This window comes from Poromitra crassiceps, assembly GCF_964638095.1.
Source record: "Poromitra crassiceps genome assembly, chromosome: 17".
Classification (NCBI taxonomy): domain Eukaryota; kingdom Metazoa; phylum Chordata; class Actinopteri; order Beryciformes; family Melamphaidae; genus Poromitra; species Poromitra crassiceps.
In genome coordinates, this window is record NC_139635.1 from 21,075,712 (window position 1) to 21,097,212 (window position 21,501).

Below are 21,501 nucleotides of genomic sequence, written 5' to 3' on the forward strand. Positions count from 1 at the left end.
CTGGAAAACGGCAGCAGCCGACTTCAATGGAGAATAAGGTTGTGTGCCATCCTTTGACAAGAGCCTCATCATCAATCAAATTTTAGAAAATGTGAAATCCTTTAAAATTTGCATAATATAAACTGTTTATAGTGTGTAGGGGTAATGCAGGACAGATGTACGTACATGCAAGATGTAGGACTGTTTCCATGGTTACCACTGTATTTGAGGTGTGTTGTCATGTCTTGTCACCTTGCTAAACTTCACATTGTTTGTTGCAGATTCCCACCAATAAGAACTCTGCTCCAGCCTCCAAATCCAATCCAGACTCCACCTACCAGAGCCTCAATCCAGCCACCATGGATCAGGACCAGTCATACTCTCCTCTCAAAAAGGTGAGGTAAACATCAGAGATGATTTGCTCCAAGCAGAAACTGCAGGAGCTACTGAAGATACAGATGCAGCCACCTTGAATTGGCTGCTGATCCCTGACAGGTCCTTGGCAGATTAAACACAGATAACACAAAAACTTAACTTAACTTAAACTTAATTTAACTCAACTCACTAGTGTAGCCAGACTTGGCTCATTGGGTGTGCCACAGAAAGCCAGGGTATGCCAGGGGGCGGACCACTTGACCACATTTTTTTTTGGCCTTTTTAAACCAGATTTAGAGGAATATTAAGATAGGACCATATGACCATAACCATCAATGTTTGCTCCTTTTCGCACTCATTATTAGCAGGTAGAAGCAGTCAATTAAATTGTATTTTTTGGCAACATGTAAAACCACTTTGATATCTCAAAAAAGTCTCACCTACTTTTTGAAATGAGTGTTCTAGTCGGGAAAGAATGCAAGTTTGGTTGGCATGCAGGTTCGTCTACTGCAGAGAGATCTGTAGCGTTCTCAGTGTCCTCTGACTGCTGCTGCACAAACCATCAGTGTGTTTTTCGCTGCGTCCCCCCGCTGTTATTAACGTAATTGTTTCGGCTGCATCATCTTCATCATCGTCTGTCTCTCCACTGTCCACCACCAAGCGTTCACACCCAAAGCGCTTTTTTCAGTCAGAACGCTATGAAAATCATGTTCAGAGCGCTTCCATTGTGCACAAAACACAGCACACGGAGTGTTTTTTTGTGCTCCGTTTGTTTTTCCCCTGTAGTCGCGTGCAGTACGGATCAGAACACAATGACCACACGGCCGGTAGCCAGCTAGTTTTGTCTGTTTGATGTTGTTCACTGTCCACATGAAAGCCAGATTATTGCTAATTCTGGCAGCAACAGAGGTTGAAAATCCCTCGGGAGGAGAAAAGGTACAGTAGGAAGAGTGAAAAAGACGATCAGGGCGCTTTTCCTTAATGTTAAACTTTTTCAGCTTAAAAAGTAAACGCCCACATCGCTCCTCCAAAAACAACAGACGCCACCAGCAGGGCCGCTGGAGGTCACTTTAAGCAGGGGGTGCTGGGGGGAAGGGACTCTCAATTTTCTTTTTTTTTTTTTTTTTTTTTTTTTTACATTTGTTGCCATATTTAGAGTTAATTTAGTAAATTAACATTAGGATACTGTTGTGATGTAATTATTCAGTATTTTCTCCTTTTCTCACTCATTCAGAGCAAAGAGGGAGATCTCCCTATTTGCTCTGAATACACTATGACACAGACTTAACACATTGAGTGCCAGCCATGTTTTCAATCCTGTAGGTAAGTTGTGCCAGGGGTGTTTTTGACGATTCTGGCTCATTTTACAACAGCCGAGGATTCTTTTCTGTTAAGACTTCGTGAACACCAATCATCTAAAAAGAACTAATAGAATGTGTGCTTTCTCTGTCTAAAAGAGTTAGTTTGTAGAGTTAGTAGTTATGTAGATATTAGCCGTTGAATACAGCATGGTTTTGGCCTCTGGGAAGGAAAGCTGAGAAAAATGCAGTTTTGTGAAATTCAATCAAATAGCCAGAACAGTCACTTTAACCATTTATTTTTGGCATCAGTGAGACATCAGACATCTGAACAATAGTTGTTTTCAATAATGGAGGAATAATACAAATAATAAAATAAATAAATCTCAAAATAAATACAAAACAAGAGCAGACCACAGGTCACTCAGCTTTTTTTTTTTTTTATAGGTTTTTTTTTTTTATAGGTTTTTTCGGTTAGTGATCAAACCGGTTTGGGCTCGTACACCGAATCCAGAACTGCTCCAAAATGTAATGGGTACTTCCTTGGCCCATGTTACACCCATCCACAAAGTTACATGAAAATCAGCAGGTACTTTTTATGTATTCCTGCTAGCTAGCAAACAATCAAACAAAGAGCAAAAACAATCCCTGGCAGGTTTTTTTTTTTTACGACCCATGCCTACTCAGCGCCAGCGCCGCTGAGCAAGGTTCTTGTCTGAGTGGTACTCCTCATAGCAGCTACCCCTGTGTAATGAGACCCCACATTTGACACACATGTAGCGTGACTCTCTTCTAAGATTTTTCTTTGCACACATGCTACACCTCCTCGTTGGGGTATCTTTTTTGGGTGTGGGTGGTATGAGGACCATTACATGGCCCACTAGATTGACCTCCAGCCTGCATTGAGGGTCCAGGTATGGTCGCCGGGGTGGTTGGTCACTGCCCCCCGCCCCCACCTCCTCCCCGCCACCCCCCACCTCCTCCCCGCCAGCCCCCACCTCCTCCCCGCCACCCCCCACCACAGGTCTGGTCCATGCACCGACAACACTCAGGATGAAATCCAGCAATGTTTCACACTTTCTCTGGCGTTTAGCTGGGTGTTTAGCTTTGTACAGAACAAAGGCGTTATAAAAAGAGATCTGAAACATGTACATGACAAATTTGAAGGGCCACCTGGATGTCTTCCTGGCAAACGGATAGTATGCAATGTTCTGATCCAATCTGTCGACCCCATTCATGTACTTGTTGTAGTCTGCCACACACTTGGGTTTTGTGTGTGCGACCCTCTCTCTGCTGCCTTTCTGCCTGACCTGCACCGTCTCCATCGTGTCGTCGTGCAGCGTGGAAACCATTTTCACGATTCTTTTATCTCGCCAGGCCAGAACCATGGTGCCACCATTGTGGCGCATGACCGTTTCCCCCAGCTTCACGGTGTGGTTGGTGACCATGGTAGCAGGTGGCTCACCCCTGTTCTTCCTCAGAGTGCCACAGACATGTGTCTGACACTCCAGCAGCTGTGCACACATTCCAACAGAGTTGTAATAGTTGTCCATGTACAAATGGTACCCCTGCCCTGCCAAGTCCCCGAGGAGGAACTCCACCGTCTCGCCTAGGGTGGACCGCTCACCACAGTACGGCTTCATGTTGTAGCAGTAACCTGTCTGGGAGTCACAGAGGATGTAGGACTTTATCCCATACTTTATGGGTTTCTGTGGGTTGTACACTTTGAAGGCCAACCGCCCACGCCACAGGAGCATCCCCTCATCAATACTAATGTTTTGACTCGGTGTGAACATGTCTCTGAACTTTTCTAACAGGTCGTTCAAAACTGGCGGGACCTTGAACAACTTGTCTGCACCATCAACATCAAAATTGTTACTGAAATGGAGGAATCTTGTTAGCAGTTGAAAGCGGTTGCGAGACATGGTTTTGTTGAAGTGGGGGGTAGCAGTCAGTTCATTTGTGGACCAGTACATGGCCAGTTTAGGCTTCTGGACGATCCCAGTGAGGAAGTATAGTCCCAAGAAGCTCTTGAGTTCTGCCACTGTAGTGTCCTTCCACCTCCCAAGCCTTGAATGTGGCAGAGCCTCACTGACCTGACTGATGCACTGGTGTGCATACAAGTTAGTTTGGACTACAATAGCCTGGAGCAGCTCATCGTCCAGGAAGAGCTGGAAAAAGTCAACTGGTTCAGCAGCACCACCACTATGAGGACCCGGTTCAGCTGTGAAGGGGATGTGGGTTGGCTCCCAGTCAACGCCACTCCAGCCTGGACCTGCAGGCCGTTTCCCACTTCCAGCTCCACTGCCACAATCTGCAAATTATAGAAATACATAATTACCATAAAATAGTGTTTTTTATATGTGTGGTACTGAATGCTGGCTGGAACCTGTGATGTGAAAATAAACCTGATTCTGAAGTGTGCTCTTACCCATTTTCCTGGCACCAGAGGCTGTAGCACCAGTACCGCTACAGCTGGCTGCCTCAGGCTCATCTTCAGACTGTTCAGAGTCTGAAATAAGGTAAAATGAATTGACTGACTGCTGGCTTTTGTATAGTCATAGTAATTACATTTCCACAAGTTACACAAGTCATCTCAAACATCGTCTTACCACTGCTCTCTGGAGCTTCGCTCCTCGACGGGGCCCACTCCTCCTCAGAATCCTCCCCGTCTGGAGAAGACTGGAGGTCACTCGACTCGGACTCAGTCGTGAGCCCTGCAGCCGCAGCCGCGACATGCAGAGGCTCACCCCGTTCATCATCCGAGACCTCGGAATCGGTCTCCGGCACAAGCTCGTTTCGGACGGAAAAGAAATCAAGCAGTGATCTCTGATCGGCCGATCGCTTGCGTGCAGCCGCCGAAGACCGCTTGCGTTTGGCCGGCATGGCACAAACACGCCACCCGCTCCCAACTAAACTGAAATAAAACAACTACTGCTACGACTAGATCAAACTGAACTGAAATAAGGCTAATCTACCGGCTACCAACTCGATCAAACTGAACTAGAATAAACTGAACTAGAATAAAGGCTAAATACTAAAATGAATTGACGCTAACGCTAAATGTGCTAAGCTAACTACAATGAACACTAACTGTAACTACCCGCTAACTAAGTATCTAAACTAAGTCTACTATAAAGACTATACTAAACACTACTACTGTACTAACAACTAACAAACTAAATCAACTACGCTAACCAACTCGCTCTAAATCTGACTCTAAATTGCTAAATTGCTGAAATTCTCTATATATAAATCGCTATGTAATTCTGTCTCTGTCTTACTCGCTCAAACTTACCTACTCAACCCACGCTGATCAAAGAGCCCGCCTTCCCTATATAGAAATCTTTGTTAGAGTACTTCCGGGGCAGCGGGAGAGGTCGGATCCACATTCACATATTGCCCAAGGGTGCCAGCTAGTGGAAACCACTGAAAAAGATGTAAGACGAGTAATCTCGGCTCTGGCACTCAAGCGTTGGATTATGTAAGACGAATTATCTCGGCTATGGCACTTAACGTGTTAACATGATAGAAATATTATCAGCAAACTTAATGACTAGACTAATTATTCTGATCTGAATGGCATATATCAAGAAACATTGACTCCTCTCTTTGCTGTATAGTGGGAGGTGCATTTTTGAGTAGGCTATTAAAATAGCATGTCAAGTTCACATTTCTTTATTGCCAGATTAAACAATTCGTATTGGTTGTTGGTTGGTTCAACACATGTGCGTGCATGCACGCTTCTTCTTCTTCTCTAGCCTACAAGCATGTAACTTCCTTGATTGTTATTGTTGAGCACGTCTAGCGTTACATAGAGAATGAATTATAGAAAGACGGCAGCTCCAAAAACGCTATTGGTCTGAATGGCCGACAGGCTGTGCATGACAGCTGATGTGTTTTGCAGACAAAGAAACACAACTTAATTTTTCCCCTTTTCTGTTTGGGTGCGCCAGCTGCCTGTGTGGGTGGCATTTGCACACCCAGGCGCACCCGTAGCTACGCGCATGACTCAACTAATCCTAAATTTAACCAATTCAACCTCTTAAAGTCGAGCTGAACCCAAAAATGACTTTTCTTTTCTTTTAGTCCAAATACCTGGGTATGCAGTGCACCTATTCAATAATGTATGCAAAAAAAAATCACAAATTTTTTTCACACTTTTTCACATCAAAAGTTCATTTTTCAAGATTTCATTGATAACAGTAATGTACAGTTTGCTGACCTCACCTAGTACTATCAAATTTCTACCCCATTTCAACCAATCATATCACGACATGCAGCTGTCAATCACATCTTCATTTCAGGATAATTTTCTCTTCCAAAAAGAGAAAATGGCGCCTAGTGCCTGTCATCTGGCAGAATTCCTATCCCATAAACCAACTACTAACTTGTTAGAAACATGAACAAAAAACAAAAACTATAATCTCTAAGAATGCAAAGAAATGTAACTGGCTCGTTAAAACACGCATTCCAGTAATATTATTTACATTTATAATGATAATGGCGCGCGCCTCCGGGCCTGACAGCCTCCCTGGCTGTCAGGGGTCGTCTCTCTGAGTTTCCAGGCGGAAACCGCTCGCTCCCCACGAAGCAGCCTGGCTGCCTGGTACTCCGCGGATCCCACTCGCGTAGCACCACAACACGCTGAATCCCACCCCATTTGGGGGTGGAACACATCAGGATTGGCCAATGCCAAAGCCAGTCCTCAGAATTGTCAAATCAAATCATCGACACCGTATATGGTCCGCCTCTCAATTTGTTTTCAGTCTGAAACGGACTCAGATGCACGTGACGAACGGGTTCACCTCGACTTTAATAAACAATATATATATATATATATATATATATATATATATATATATATATATATATATATATATATATATATATATATATATATAATTTCTAAATGAATGTCCCTCATGGTGTAACAAAGTACAGTTCTTTGCATGGCATGGCTGCACCAATTCAAGGTGGACTGTATCGTGATGCAAGTTCTTCCTCATGGTGGTTTTCCTTGGTGAAGGGTGGTTAGAGCATCCACATTGTTGGGAACCTTCTGTATCTTCAGCAGGTATCTCAGGGTCACAAGTGTTTGGCCCCTCAGCCTGTCCCCTTGAGCTGGTCTTAATAAACAATATAGATATTCGTATTTTTTTTCTAAAGCAATGTCCCTCATGGTGTAACAAAATACAGTTCTTTGCATGGCAGCTGGCTGGGATCTGGCTGCAAGCGCCAATTCAAGGTGGACTATATGGTGATGGTAGTTCTTCCATGGTGAAGGGTGGTTAGAGCATCCACATTGTTGGGAACCTTCTGCATCTTCAGCAGGTATCTCAGGGTCACAAGCGTTTGGCCCCTCAGCCTGTAGGCTACACCTCACATGAGGGGGGCTGCCAAGAGCAAATTAGCCTCCGTCTGCAGACGGATTCCAACTGCGAGCTCTCATCAACACAACCATCTTGAGCTCGTCTAAGCTGCCATGGCTCCATCTCCCTAGAGCAGTGATCCTCACTATTTTCTCCATGAGAGCCACACTAGCTGGTCAAAGTCAAGAGGAGAGCCACTTTTACCGCAAGACCACACAGTAAGCGTTTGATTTAGTTTTTAGTTTATTCAATGATAAAACCAATGATAAAAAATGTAGAACCAATGATAAAAATGTTAGAAACAATTATAAAAATCATAAAAACATTCAGAACGACTTTATATATATATATATATATATATATATATGATATAAAAAACTTACTTAATAAAAAATTATAAAAGTGATGAAAACATTCACACCGACTTGATTAAAAAATATATATATGAAAACATTCGGATGTCCAGTCTCTCTCTCTCTGGGATGCAGCTCCACCAAGCCCCCAGGAATAGCGCTGGGCTTTGAAGCCATTTGAACATGCTGGCGAAGCTCTGTATTGCAAGTCACATGACGCCATGCAGCCCAGAAAGGAAAATTCCCATCCACTTGCATGGGGACTTCGTTATTTCGAATCCCACATAGGTTACGCCAAACCCCACATAGGTTACACTAAAACCACCACCGCAAAGCGTCCTACCTGTACTTGGCCAGTCGGCAGGAAAGTATCGCGGGACTTCACGAGACTTGGTGACCGAGATCACGTTTGAGGTAATTTGATCCCTGTGCGACTCCAGGAAACAGCCTTTGGCGAAATATCACTCTGGTGGTTCTTGAGAGATCAGATTATGACGATATTTGGCGAAAACGGGAATAAAAATAGCTATTTAGATGCAGGAAAGACAGGCTCACACTTGGCCCCAAATGAGCTCCATTTTACAACTGACTTGGACGCTATTGATCTCAAAACAACGCTAGGACGGCCAGAAACGCCGCAGAGATCGCTGGGTGAGTGGCCAAATCATAATTAATGCCAGGAGATGGGTCCAGGTTCAAAAAAACCGAAATTCTCCTTTAACACGTTCACTGCCGTGGACGAGTTTTCTCGTCAAAAAAAATCCAACGGTTGACTGCCGTGGACGAGTTATCTCGTCAAACAAAAAAACAAAAAATTTTGACGGTGGGACGTGGATCAAACCCTTTTACATCTCCTATAAATATATGGGAGCTATTGAATGTGTATAACCTATTTTACCGACCCACTAAGTGGCGACAGTGCTCTCCAGACTAGAGGAAGCCGAGCAAAAAACACCAGGAAAAAGCATGAGGAAGCCATTCTCATGAAAAATAATGGTTTGGCGAAAACGCTTTCGCGCTGGCGCACAACGGCGATTCCAAAAATAGATTCTGGGTGCAACACACTTTGAAACACCAGCAGAAAGCCCAGAATCGCACGCAGCTTCATCAAAGCTCACAACCGAAAACCCAGAAACGAACGAGCCCGATTTTACAGTCTAATCCAGACTCGCCCGACGAGCGGCCGCCAGCAGCCAGGCAGCACAGACAGGCAGCAGAAACTCGCCTGTGACAAACACTGCAAAGCCACCAGAGACACACCTACGGAGGGAGGAGTTTGAAGGAGAGGGGGGTGGGGTGCTGTTATGGAGGAACTTTAGAACTATATTGTTTACGTAGATGTCTGATGTCTCACTGATGCCAAAAATAAATGGTTAAAGTGACTGTTCTGCCTGTTCTATCGAATCACGCACGCACGCACGCACGCACACACATACACACACACACACACACACACACACACACACACACAAACACAATACAGTATACACACTTGCCCAAGGGCACCCATAATCACAGGCATGTGAGGTGGTTCTAAAAATCCATTTATCTCAAAACTCTCTGAAAATCTCTGAAACCATGCTGTATTCAACTGCTAATGCCTACATAACTACTAACTCTACAAACTAACTCTTTTAGACAGAGAAAGCACACATTCTATTAGTTCTTTTGAGATATTTTGTGTTCACAAAATCCTAGCAGAAAATAATCCTCGGCTCTTGAAAGATGAGCCAGAATCCTCAAAAAAAACCTTGGCAGAAGCTACCTACTGATTGGAAAAAAGTGTTGGCAGTGAATGTGTTAAGTAGTTATTTGACATATAAAAAGGGATAAAAATTGATGATTGACAGCTGTGGCAGCCAGTCTCAAGCCGTCATTGGCTGGACAGGCTCTGCACATTTTAGATCTATCGTCATAGACAACACACACTGCTTCATGTTATCTAACGCTCCGTGGAAGTCGGGTGGCTCATGGTTGGCTGTGCTGGCTACCAGACATCAATGGACCCCAATAAAAATAACATTGTTTTGAGGAATGAAAACAAATGTTTTGTGCGCGAGGAATTAACGTTGGTTGGGGACTGAAGTAAGTTCAGAAAATGTGTTTTATGAGTTACTCCAGCTACGTTATAGGTACGGTTTTAACATGCAGGCTAGCATTAGCGTTAGCTGCTTGCGCTAGTCGGCTGTTTTTCATATTACTATAACTTAACAACCGATAAGGATAGCTGGAATAACACAATAATAGACACATATTTTCAGAACTGACCAGGTTGTCCAACTGACACGACATGTGTTTTATAACGTTAACTCCCATCCCGGGTATAAGATGAGATGAGGCCTAGTAGTACACAACCACCATTAGCTCATCGCTAACGGGTTAGCATGACATACAAACAGACGTTTTATTTTTTGTAGGCTATTAAAGCAACAAACGTTTTTATATGCATATCTGGGGGAAATGCTTTGACTGTGGGGATGTTCGTTCTTCACAAGCTCCTCTCTTAGTAACGATATACCAGGCAATAAACCAGGCAGCCTGGCTCACGCACTCACTGGGCTAACGTTAGGTTGGGCTGCCCACACTGTACCGGGGGGGTACAACAACGTAGCCTCACGGTTAAATTTGTTAAACCAACATTTGCGCCAAAAGAAATGTAATCATAAAGTTAATCAAAATGCCACGGAAACATTAGGCTAATCAACACAGAGCTGTTCATCCGATAATTTCCCCCAGTGAGAGGCTGAGTGAGAGCCAAGCAGCCCTGGCTCCTCTTACGGCCGGTTCACACACACGCCTTGAGCGACGCCTTAAGCAACGCTTTAAGCTACGCCTACGCATATAGGCATTGCTTCATGCACGCCTGGCGCCTATTTTCGTTCACACAGGACACCACACTGAAGCCCTGCTCTGCGCTACACTGATCACATGAGCAGCAGTTTTTTACACTTTTCAGATCTGATTTATAGCATGGGTGAGTCCTCTTTTTTATTGCAATGTGCAAGTGACGATGTCTGTCTATTTCCTGGCCGGCTGTAATTGTTATTTTCCCTCGGGTAATCATGTGACTATGAGTCATCAACACCATGAGTGATACATGCATTGAGACAGGGGGGGTATATATACATCTGACAGAAAAGACGTTAATAGAGGAACACATGAAGGACAGCTCTCCTACTATGCACTCGTTAATTCGTGCTCCACCCTCCCTTTTGGGCAAACTCGGTAGAAAATATGGCCCAAGTCCGTCAGAAACAACAGCCAGCTTGACAGTTCAGCGCGCCTAGATGCTGAAAAATAGAACAGACGCCTAAACGATAAATGCAGCGCAGCGTAGGCGCAGCGCGAGCGTGGCTTCAGCGCAGCGTGGCAGCGGTATGTGTGAACGCTCTCATCTGTTAACAAGGACGCCTAAATTTTAGGCGTTGCTTAGGCGTTGCTTAAAGCGTCGCTCTAGGCGTGTGTGTGAACGTGCCGTTAGCTTAGTCAACACAGCAATCCCCCCAGCGGCCCGGGCTGAGAGCACTCAGCAGCAGCCTGGAGGTCTGAAATCTCCAACAACCAAAATCAGATTTTCGTACAGGCGTCATTTTGATAAACTGATCTCATAATGGGACTCTTCCTGGTTACTTTTGGCGAGACAAAAAATATTACAACTTAAAGTGTTATATTTACAGAGCTAGACTGTGTATAAATACACAACGCACTGTGCGCATTCTAGAAACAGCAGCTCTACATAAGAAAGTTCAGAGGGGCGTGGAGCTCTCACAGGTTCTGAATCAAGGGCGATACTGCGCAGACTCTGGTTCAGTGATCTGGCCGGATTTTGGCTTCAATACACATACAGGGCGGAGATAGGGACGCTCTCTCCATTCATATTATAACTCAATGGTTCACACAGACATACAGGACATTGCACACAATGCACAGTGGCACAATTATCCACATGAGAGCATGAGAAGTGCTGGTTGAAGGCCTAACCTTCTGTTTCTTAGCAAGAAGAAGAAGTCTTCATAGATCTCCAGTCTGGCTCTCTCTGGGATGCAGCTCCACACCTCCAGCTCAGTAAACAGCCTGTGCTTTCCTGGTCTCCACACCCAGCTCAGTAGGCTAAACAGCTGCTTTGCTTATCGTTAAAACTCTGACGCTGGGAGGGGGGTTTAACGTGACTCGATTGTTGCAGCTTGCGCATTTCGTCGTTAACGACGAAATGCCAGCTGCAACAATACGCCCTGTCATTCACACATGTAGCACTCTTCTGCTCCCTCCCACTGACCCAATTCCTCCACGAGACATTGGCTTGTTTGCAGTGTTGCCAGATAGGCTACCGGTATATGGTGAGTTTCAACCACCATTTGGTGCTCCAAAGGGCTACAAACCTGGCAACCACGCAGTTTGACACCACAGTGAGGGGATTGTTTTGACAGTGATTGTATTATTTATATCAGTCGCGAGCCGCCAATGAAAGAGTCTAGAGCCGCCATCGTCTCGCAAGCCGCGCAATGAGGAACTAGGCCCTAGTGGCTTCCTTCAGTTGTTTTTGGTTCCCAGCCAAACTTCTGTAAGCAATGTTGCTGGAAAACAGCAGCAGCCGACTTCAATGGAGAATAGGTTGCATGCCATCCTTTGACAAGAGCCTCATCATCAATAACATTTCGGAAAACGCAAAATCCTTTAAGATTTGCATGATATAAACTGTTTTTAGTGTGTAGAGTTAATGCAGGACAGATGTACGGTACATGCAAGATGTGGGACTGTTTCCATGGTTACCACTGTATTTGAGGTGTGCTGTCACATCTTGTCACCTTGCTAAACTTCACATTGTTTGTTGCAGATTCCTACCAATAAGAACTCTGCTCCAGCCTCCAAATCCAATCCAGACTCCACCTACCAGAGCCTCAATCCAGCCACCATGGATCAGGACCAGTCATACTCTCCTCTCAAAAAGGTGAGGTAAACATCAGAGATCATTTGCTCCAAGCAGAAACTGCAGGAGCTACTGAAGATACAGATGCAGCCACCTTGAATTGGCTGCTGATCCCTGACAGGTCCTTGGCAGATTAAACAAAGATAACACAAAAACTTAAAGGGCCCATATTTTGCTAATATAATGTATTATTATTTTATTGTTGGCCTCCAGTAGAGTAACTTATTGCATCATTCATAGTTCAAAAAACTCATTGTTTATCTTGTACTGGCTCTCACTGCCCCCTTCAGTTCACCCTCTGTCTGAAACGCTTTTTTTTGCTTTTTTTTAATTCCCCGATTTTTTTTATCCCATTTTATCCCCCGTTAGTGCTAATTTAATTTATTTATCCTGGTTACTACTCCACCCTCTGACGATCTGGGGAGAGCCGAGACTGTTTCCATGCTTCCTCCGATACATGGGCAGTCCATCAGCCACTTCTTTTCACCTGACAGAGGAAGCTTCACCGGTAGGACATAGCACGTGGGAGGTTCACGCTATTCCAACCAGTTCCCCTCCCTCTGAACAGGCGCCCTTAACGACCAGAGGAGGAACCACACTAGCAACCAGGATGTTGCATGTTTTTGTGAAGGGGGTTCCTATATAAAGGAAACTTTAGGTTAAGAAATTAACCCCTGTTCTCTGAGACATTCGTGAGGTATCTCACTATGGGAACACGTCCTCTGCGCTGTTTCCTAGAAGCATTTATTGCATTACGCCAGTCCTGACTGGCTGACGGACGTGACGTCTGCTCCCTAGGGGGAGGGAGCTTCCCCTACTATAAGAGCCTGACGTCACGTCCTGACCCTCAGTCTAAGCAAGCACAACCTCTTCCTCACTCCAGGCAAGGAGGGCTGTCTGGTGAGATACCTCACGAATGTCTCAGAGAACAGGGGTTCATTTCTTAACCTAAAGTTCTCTTTCGACATTCGTTTCGGTATCTCACTATGGGATATAGAGACTCCCGTATTGTCAGACAAGCTTACCTCGAAGACCGAGAATACAACCAGTTACGATAGTCAACAGGGACAGTTGGTGTCTCAACTCACGCTCAGCACTGTGTGAGACAGTGTAGGCGCAGTGACATCCAACCTGTAAAATCTGGTGAAGGTGTGAGGCGTCGCCCAGCTGGCAGCCGCACATATCTCCTCCACAGAAATCCCTCGAAACAGAGCCCATGACGTGGCCATTCCACGCGTGGAATGAGCCCGCAGACCCTCAGGGGGAGGAATCCCCCTACTATCATACGCCATGGTAATAGCCCCCACGATCCAGTGTGACAAACGCTGCTTCGTGAGAGGCTTCCCCAAGTGTGACGTAGCCCACGACACAAACAGCTGTTCAGACTTCCTGAAGCCAGCTGTCCTGTCAATGTATATGCGTAATGCCCGCACCGGGCAAAGCGCATTAAGCCGCTCCTCCTCTCCCGAGGAAAAAGGAGGGGAATGAAAAGCATGTAGCTCAATAGGGCGATATGGCACTGCCGGGTTGAAAACCTTAGGCACAAAAGCGGGATTGGGTCTCATTACCACCTTATCCACCCCTGAAAACCGCATGCACGCCGGATTCACCGACAACGCATGTATGTCACTCACGCGTTTAGCCGAAGCCAAAGCGAGCAACAGAGTGGTCTTAAAGGAGAGTATTTTAAGCTCTACGTGATGTAAAGGCTCAAAAGGTGGGCGTGATAGCGCCTCAAGCACCATAGCCAAATCCCACGGGGCAGCCAAGTCCCTTGAAACCGGGCGCAGGCGTCGTGCCCCTTTCATAAACCGACAAACGAGAGGATGCTGACCCGCCGTCTTGTCCCCAAAGCCTATGTGACACGCCGATATAGCGGCTAAGTACACTTTGACAGTGGAGAAAGCCAAGCCTTTATCCAGCAGCCCCTGCAGAAACGTCAGGATCACCGGTACGGGGCTCTGAAAAGCCACCTCCCCGGCTTTTACGCACCACTCCTCAAACGCGCGCCATTTACCATCGTATGCGCAGCGCGTAGAGGAGGCTCTGGCGCTCTGAATAGTCTCAATGACACTTCGTGGAAGCCCGACAGTAGTCAGATTTTGCCTCTCACGGGCCAGGCCCATAAGGCCATGCGCTCCGGATGAGGATGGAAGATCTCCCCGCGAGCCTGCATCAGGAGATCTCTGCGGAGAGGCAGAGGCCATGGCGTGCCGCACAGCAGTTGAATTATCTCCGCCAGCCAGGTTTTCCCCGGCCAGCGTGGAGCTATCAGGATCAGAGCATGGCCCCTCTCTCTCACTCTGGCAAGAGTAGGAGTGATCAGCTCTAATGGGGGAAAAGCGTACAGGGGGACACACGGCCACTCGTGTGCCAAGGCGTCCAGCCCCATCGGCGCGGCCTGACCGGTCAGGGAATAAAACAGTGGGCACTGAGCATCCTCTTCCGACGCGAACAGGTCTATCTCCGCCCGACCATATTTCACCCAGATTTGGGACATCACCTCGCTGTGAAGTTTCCAATCCTTGTAACGGGGGTTGCCCCGGGACAGCAAATCTGCCGCCCGGTTCAATATCCCCGGCACATGCGTGGCTCTCAGTGACAACAAGTGAGAGTCGCTCCACACAGTCAGTCTGTGTGCCAACATGTGAAGTCGGTAGGAGCGCAGCCCACCCTGTCTGTTGATATACACCACCACCGTGGTGTTGTCTGTTCTGACCAGGACATGCCTCCCCTTCAGGAAGGGTAGGAAATGCCTTAGTGTCAGCGAGACCGCCTGGAGCTCCAGAAAGTTTATGTGAAACCCCCTCAGCTGTGAGCTCCATGTGCCATTCGCTAGTCTGCCCTCGAACACGGCTCCCCAGCCTGTCAGAGAGGCATCTGTCGTAACGACTTTTCTTGCCAGGATCGTCCCCATGAGACGCCCGTTGTCAGGAAAGCTGTGCGTCTCCAAGGACGCAGGGCGAGCGCGCACGCCGATGAGACGGAGACCCCGTGGTGACCGTGGTGCGTCGGACTCAGGTTGAGTGACGTCACCCACCGCTGAACCGGCCTCATGTATAACCGGCCGAGTGGGATCACCACAAGCGCTGACGCCATCAGGCCCAGCAACCTGAGACACACCTTGAATTTTAGCAGCGCCCCTCTGCGAAAAAGTGTCAGACAAGCCCGAAAGGCTTCCTCCCTTTCCGCCGACAGACGTGCCCTGAAGACAACTGAATCTAGATGCAGACCTATAAAAGTGATCTTTTGAGTGGGGGTCAAAACACTTTTCTCCCAGTTTATTGTGAAACCCAGGGCTCCCAGATGCGACGTAAGCTGTCTGGTCTGCGCCTGGATATGCTGGGGTGAATCTGCCAGTTGTTACGGTCTTCAACACATGAAATATGGCTCAACAGAAGACCAGAACATATTTAGGACACCAGACAGTTGTACAATAATCCAAATGTTTATTTTAACCAAAAAAGGAAGAAAACGACCAAAGTAGCAAATAATATAAAGAAAGGAGGCTGAAGATCCAGCCAAACTGAGGAAAAGGCCTGGGCCAACCCCTTTGGGCTGTCGAAGCCAGCTAAATGTCCTGAAGAGACAAAAAGAACAAAGGGTTAAACAGGATCATTCGAAAATATAACTACCGGGGACTTCAGCCTAAACAAATAAACAAAATAACAAAACAAAGTACAACCAAAACAAAGTACAACTAAAATAGAAAGTACAAAGTAATATTACCCACTGGAGAGGAGAGCCCTCTCCAGGTGCTGCTGCTGTGTGTGTGTGCAAGCTTCCTTGTTCTCCACTCCAACCTCCATTTAAATAACCCTTGGGTTGATTGACTCCAGGTGTTGCTGCTCAGGCAATTAAGATAGAGCAGGAGCTCCAGAGGGAGGGGAGAGAGAGCAAGAAGAGGAGGAGACTGGCTGGTCACATAACACCCCCACCCCTAAGATGGTAAATAGCCGAACATGATAGAGGCTATTCAGTCCATCCAACAGCGCGACAACGTGTCAGCCAGAACATTATCCTTGCCCTTGATATGTCTGACCTCCACGTTGAACGCCTGCAGGAACAGTGACCAGCGCATGAGCCGTCGATTCGAATTACGCATCTGATTTATGAAAACGAGAGGATTGTGGTCAGTATAAACTATAATAGGCGCACTAGCCGCCCCGACGTACACTTCAAAGTGTTTGAGAGCCAATAAGAGAGCAAGGGCCTCCTTCTCAATCCCAGCGTACGCCCGTTGATGCCGGTTAAATTTCTTAGAGTAATACGAGACCGGGTGCTCCACACCATCATCTCCATCTTGCAGGAGGACAGCACCCGCTCCGACATCACTCGCATCAATGTTGTTTTGCAACACATGGGTTTGACTCGGCACGTCTGAAAACAGAGATAAATGACATTCCATTAAACTGACCACATCCTCGCGCTGAGACTGAATCAAATGTGCAAAACGGTCATCCAGTTTGGATAGTATTTCAAAAAAATGTTTAACCGTCCATGAACGACAGCATTAGACAAGCCATCAACGTCATCATCGGTTTCAGGATCAGGCAACAGCAAGTCAACCTGGGATTCAGGAGGCCCCACGCTGGACAGTCCCATAACTACACCGGACTTTTGGCTTAGTTCAGCACTGGACAGCTCCTCAACTCCAACAGGACAAGGTAGGGCAGCCCCCCTGTCAAGATAAGGTTTCAGCATGTTAATGTGACATAGCCTATTCAGTCGCCTGCGCTCCGGAGTGGCAATGATGTAATCTCGGTCATTAACCTTCTCTTTGACCAGGTACGGACCACTATAACGTGCCTGCAGAGCAGAACCAGGGATAGGCAACAATATCAATACCTTACCACCTGGATCAAAACTCCTGTTTTTAGTGTTTTTGTCGGACCATAGTTCAAAAGGCTCACCAACAACTGGTATTGGATAAAGCGGGTATGGAGAGATGGTTTGGTTCGGTTTACCAGCAATGTGGCAGACATGGCATGTTTTGCAATGTTGCCGCACGTCGCCCTTAAGCCCCGGCCAGAAAAAGCATCGCAACACACGATCAAAAGTTTTATTTATCCCCAGATGGCCAGCAAGTGGATTGTCATGAGCCAATTTCAGGATTTCACTTCTAAAGGCCTGCGGAACTACAATTTGGTTCACCACACCCCAATCATCCTCCACGGATACGCGCAACGGTGTCCATTTACGCATGAGCACATCCCCCTTCAAAAAATAACCAGTAGGCGTTTTCTCAAAATCATCAACTGGAATAACCGCATCAAAAAGAAGGGACAGAGACTGATCTCGTTTCTGTTCAATAATAAGCTGCTCCCGTGACATACGTATGTCAGAGCCTAGCTCACTCGCGGGAGAAGAAAACACAGTCGGAGGTGCGGTAGAAGACACCGGAGAGGCACTCTGAGTTGGAGGAGAAGCAGCAGGAGAAGAGTTCAACTGATCAATACTTGCCATAAAGCTATCAGCCAACTCTACTTCCTCTTTCAACCCAGATAAATCCTCTCCCTCCCTTTTCGCCATTGCACGTGTCATAGCGCAGACAGAGAAGACTTCTGGAAATTTGAGCACCAAATCAGCTGGATGCTCAGACAGAGGTACAGCCGTAACCTCAGGATTCACAAGTACTTTGCCCCCAGCCAAATCATTTCCCAAAATAAAAGACACGCCTTCTATGGGAAACTCCGAGCAAACTCCCACTTTGACGCGCCCTTCAACTAGGTCTGAGTCCATGTAAATGAAATGCAGGGGGACACCCACAAACTCCATACCAAACCCCCGGACTAAAGCATCGGACCTAACCGAGGTTTCCTCCGATAATGGCAACACACTACTCAAAATCACTGACTGAGAAGCTGCAGTGTCTCTCAAGATGGAAACCGGCACTTTGTGACTTCCATCCGTCAGAGAAACACAGCCCTTCATAACGAAAGGAGCAAATACTGGGTCAGGAACCACTGGAACAGGTAGACTGGGCGGGGTTTTACCTGTCACCAAGGTAACTTTTTTAGGTGGGATTTCTGTTTTTATCAGAACAATTGCTTTTGGCTTACCCGTGTTCTTTCTATCCAGGGCAAAACAAGTATTCATGGCGTGACCACGCTTCTTACAGTAAGCACAAACAATTCTGTCCTTAGACCCCACCCCCTCTCTACCACCAGGCTTTCCTTCCCCATATACACTCTGCCTAGGTGGGAAGAAAGAAGGTTTGGCTACGGGAACGTTACGCTCAGAGAAGGAATGAAACCCCTCAAACGTCTCCCTGTGAGTGAGTACATACTCATCCGCGAGGACAGCTGCCTCAGACAGTTTGGACACTTTTTGCTCATTAATATAAGTCGCAATTCTGCCTGGCATGCAGTTCCTAAACTCCTCCACCAGTAACAGATCACGAAGTTTGTCAAAGTCAGTCACATTTTTAGAATGGCACCAACGACCAAACAGAGTTTCTTTCTCGTGACCAAACTCAACGTATGTTTGATTTTCCATTTTCCTGAAGTGGCGAAATTTCTGCCGATATGCCTCAGGAACCAATTCATACGCACGAAGCACAGCGACTTTGACATTATCATAATCAAGACTTGATTCAGGAGACAAGGATGCGTACGCCTCCTGCGCTTTACCAGTAAGTACGCACTGAAGAAGCAGAGGCCAGATATGTTTAGGCCATTTTAATGTCACCGCGACACGCTCAAACAGGACAAAGTATTTATCCACATCCTTCCCACTAAAAAGAGGAACCATGCGGATACATTTATTCACATCAAAGTCATCAGACCGACGACTTTCAGACCGAGGTTCGGATGTAGTGGAGGAGGAAGCCTGCTTTATTTCAAGCTCCCGTAAGCGCATCTCATGCCTTTTAGTTTCCTCAAGGATCTCCTGCCTTTTAGTTTCCTCCTCCATTCTCCGAAGCTCCAACCTATGGCTATTGTCCATTTCTTTCGCCTGTAGGTCTAAACGGTACCTCTCCAGTTCTAATTCCTTCTCCCGGATCGTGTCCCCCGTAAGGTGCACTGGAGACTTCCCATCTGGCGACGCACCAGCCAAAACGCCTTTCTCAGTTAGCGCGGCCAATAGCTCTGATTTGATCGTTTGTTTATTCGCCTGTCTGGAAACAGTGACCTCAAAATGTTCGGCGATTAACATCAAATCATCTCGCCTACATTTATGAAAAACCCCAAGCGATGGTTGTGCCACAAACTCCTGTAAATTAAAGTCACCCATTTTCTGGACTAGACTATCAAAACGTTCTCCGTCAGCTACAAAATATCAGGTCTCAAGCCTGATAACACACAACACCAGTAACACAAAAAAAAATTACTGCTCACACCGCAGCCTAATTAGTGGTGTCCAACACACGCGCGCAAAAGTTACCAAACAGGCAACAGGCACTAAGCCAAAATATTGCGCACAATACAACGTCCCAAAGCAACACTTCACACTGTCAACTAGACAACATGTGAAGGAAAACAAATTGCTTTTAGACAGCTAGTGATCAAAAATAACTATGTATAAGAGGTTACTTGAATGACAGCAAAACAGCACAAAATGTCCAGCAACACACACATGTCAATTGGACACATGGAGAAAAAAAAGTTGCTCCGACACAGTTTGCCATCACCAGTACCTTAACACAGCTACCACACTGAGGCCCAAGCAATCAGACCACCAGCACCAGCGCGGAAAACAGCGTTCCCTGAAAAAGATGAAAAATGGGATTACGCACCGCACAGATCACAAAACTTTGAGACGAGCCCCCATAATATGTTACGGTCTTCAACACATGAAATATGGCTCAACAGAAGACCAGAACATATTTAGGACACCAGACAGTTGTACAATAATCCAAATGTTTATTTTAACCAAAAAAGGAAGAAAATGACCAAAGTAGCAAATAATATAAAGAAAGGAGGCTGAAGATCCGGCCAAACTGAGGAAAAGGCCTGGGCCAACCCCTTTGGGCTGTCGAAGCCAGCTAAATGTCCTGAAGAGACAAAAAGAACAAAGGGTTAAACAGGATCATTCGAAAATATAACTACCGGGGACTTCAGCCTAAACAAATAAACAAAATAACAAAACAAAGTACAACCAAAACAAAGTACAACTAAAATAGAAAGTACAAAGTAATATTACCCACTGGAGAGGAGAGCCCTCTCCAGGTGCTGCTGCTGTGTGTGTGTGCAAGCTTCCTTATGCTCCACTCCAACCTCCATTTAAATAACCCTTGGGTTGATTGACTCCAGGTGTTGCTGCTCAGGCAATAGAGAGGTCCAGGGATGACGTACTTTTGTAGGCTGAATGCGGAAGTCCCGAACTTCCTGGTTCCACACTGTTTCTGTCTATGGGATTTTTGAATGGGTTTTTGGCGATATGCTTCAAATAATGTCTGTGGGCAACGCAAGTTTAATCAAACGCGAACCAAGGTTCAGCGGGATAATCTTCACACATGAGGACCACTTTCATGAGTTTTGTAGCGTAAATGCGAGCCCTAGAAGTAAAATGCTCGAGCTAAGCTAATCCTGAACTACACACTGTCGCATAGGCTTCACGTCACGTCAGCACTCAACCTGGACTGTTGTTGATGTGTGCACTGATTACCTCGGGCTGAACGGGGCTGAACCAGGTGAGGGAAAGAGAATTTCCGTGTTCGCCCTTTGAAGTGGTGACGTTATTGACGTATATATCTACATCGACTCAGCAGTGTAGTCTCATTTAGCCGTTTGCTAGCTAGCCGCCCGTTTAACGGCATGTAAAAGCTTCAAAACTCATAAAAGTGGTCTTCATGTGTGAAGATGATGTTACTAAACACTGGTTCGCGTTTGATTAAGCCAGCGTTACCCAGAGAGATTATTAGAAGCATCGCGCCAAAAACCCATTCAAAACTCCCATAGGCGAAAACTGTATGGAACCAGGGGCGTTAGCATCGATGATTTCCGGACTCGTTACTGGACCTCTCTATTAAGATAGAGCAGGAGCTCCAGAGGGAGGGGAGAGAGAGCAAGAAGAGGAGGAGACTGGCTGGTCACATAACACAGTATAAGCCAGTCGTCTATATACGTTGCCAAGCGAATGCCCCTCTCCCTCAGGGGGGCGATCGCTGCCTCGGTGCATTTCACAAATACCCTGGGACTCAGTGAGAGTCCGAACGGGAGCACCATGAACTCGTAGGTTATTCCCTTGAAGGC

At 46.3% G+C, this 21,501-nt stretch overlaps 1 protein-coding gene across 1 annotated transcript in view; it reads left to right on the forward strand.

Moving 5' to 3' along the window:
- LOC310792249 (uncharacterized protein) overlaps nucleotides 1-21,501 on the forward strand; it is a gene marked incomplete at its 3' end in the record, with an annotated part of 330,076 nt that overhangs the window by 302,265 nt on the left and 6,310 nt on the right. Inside the window, exons 5-6 of the mRNA XM_083653974.1 lie at nucleotides 261-374; nucleotides 12,212-12,325. Coding sequence (XP_083510100.1) covers nucleotides 261-374; nucleotides 12,212-12,325 — 228 coding nt within the window. The remainder of the gene's footprint in view (nucleotides 1-260; nucleotides 375-12,211; nucleotides 12,326-21,501) is intronic.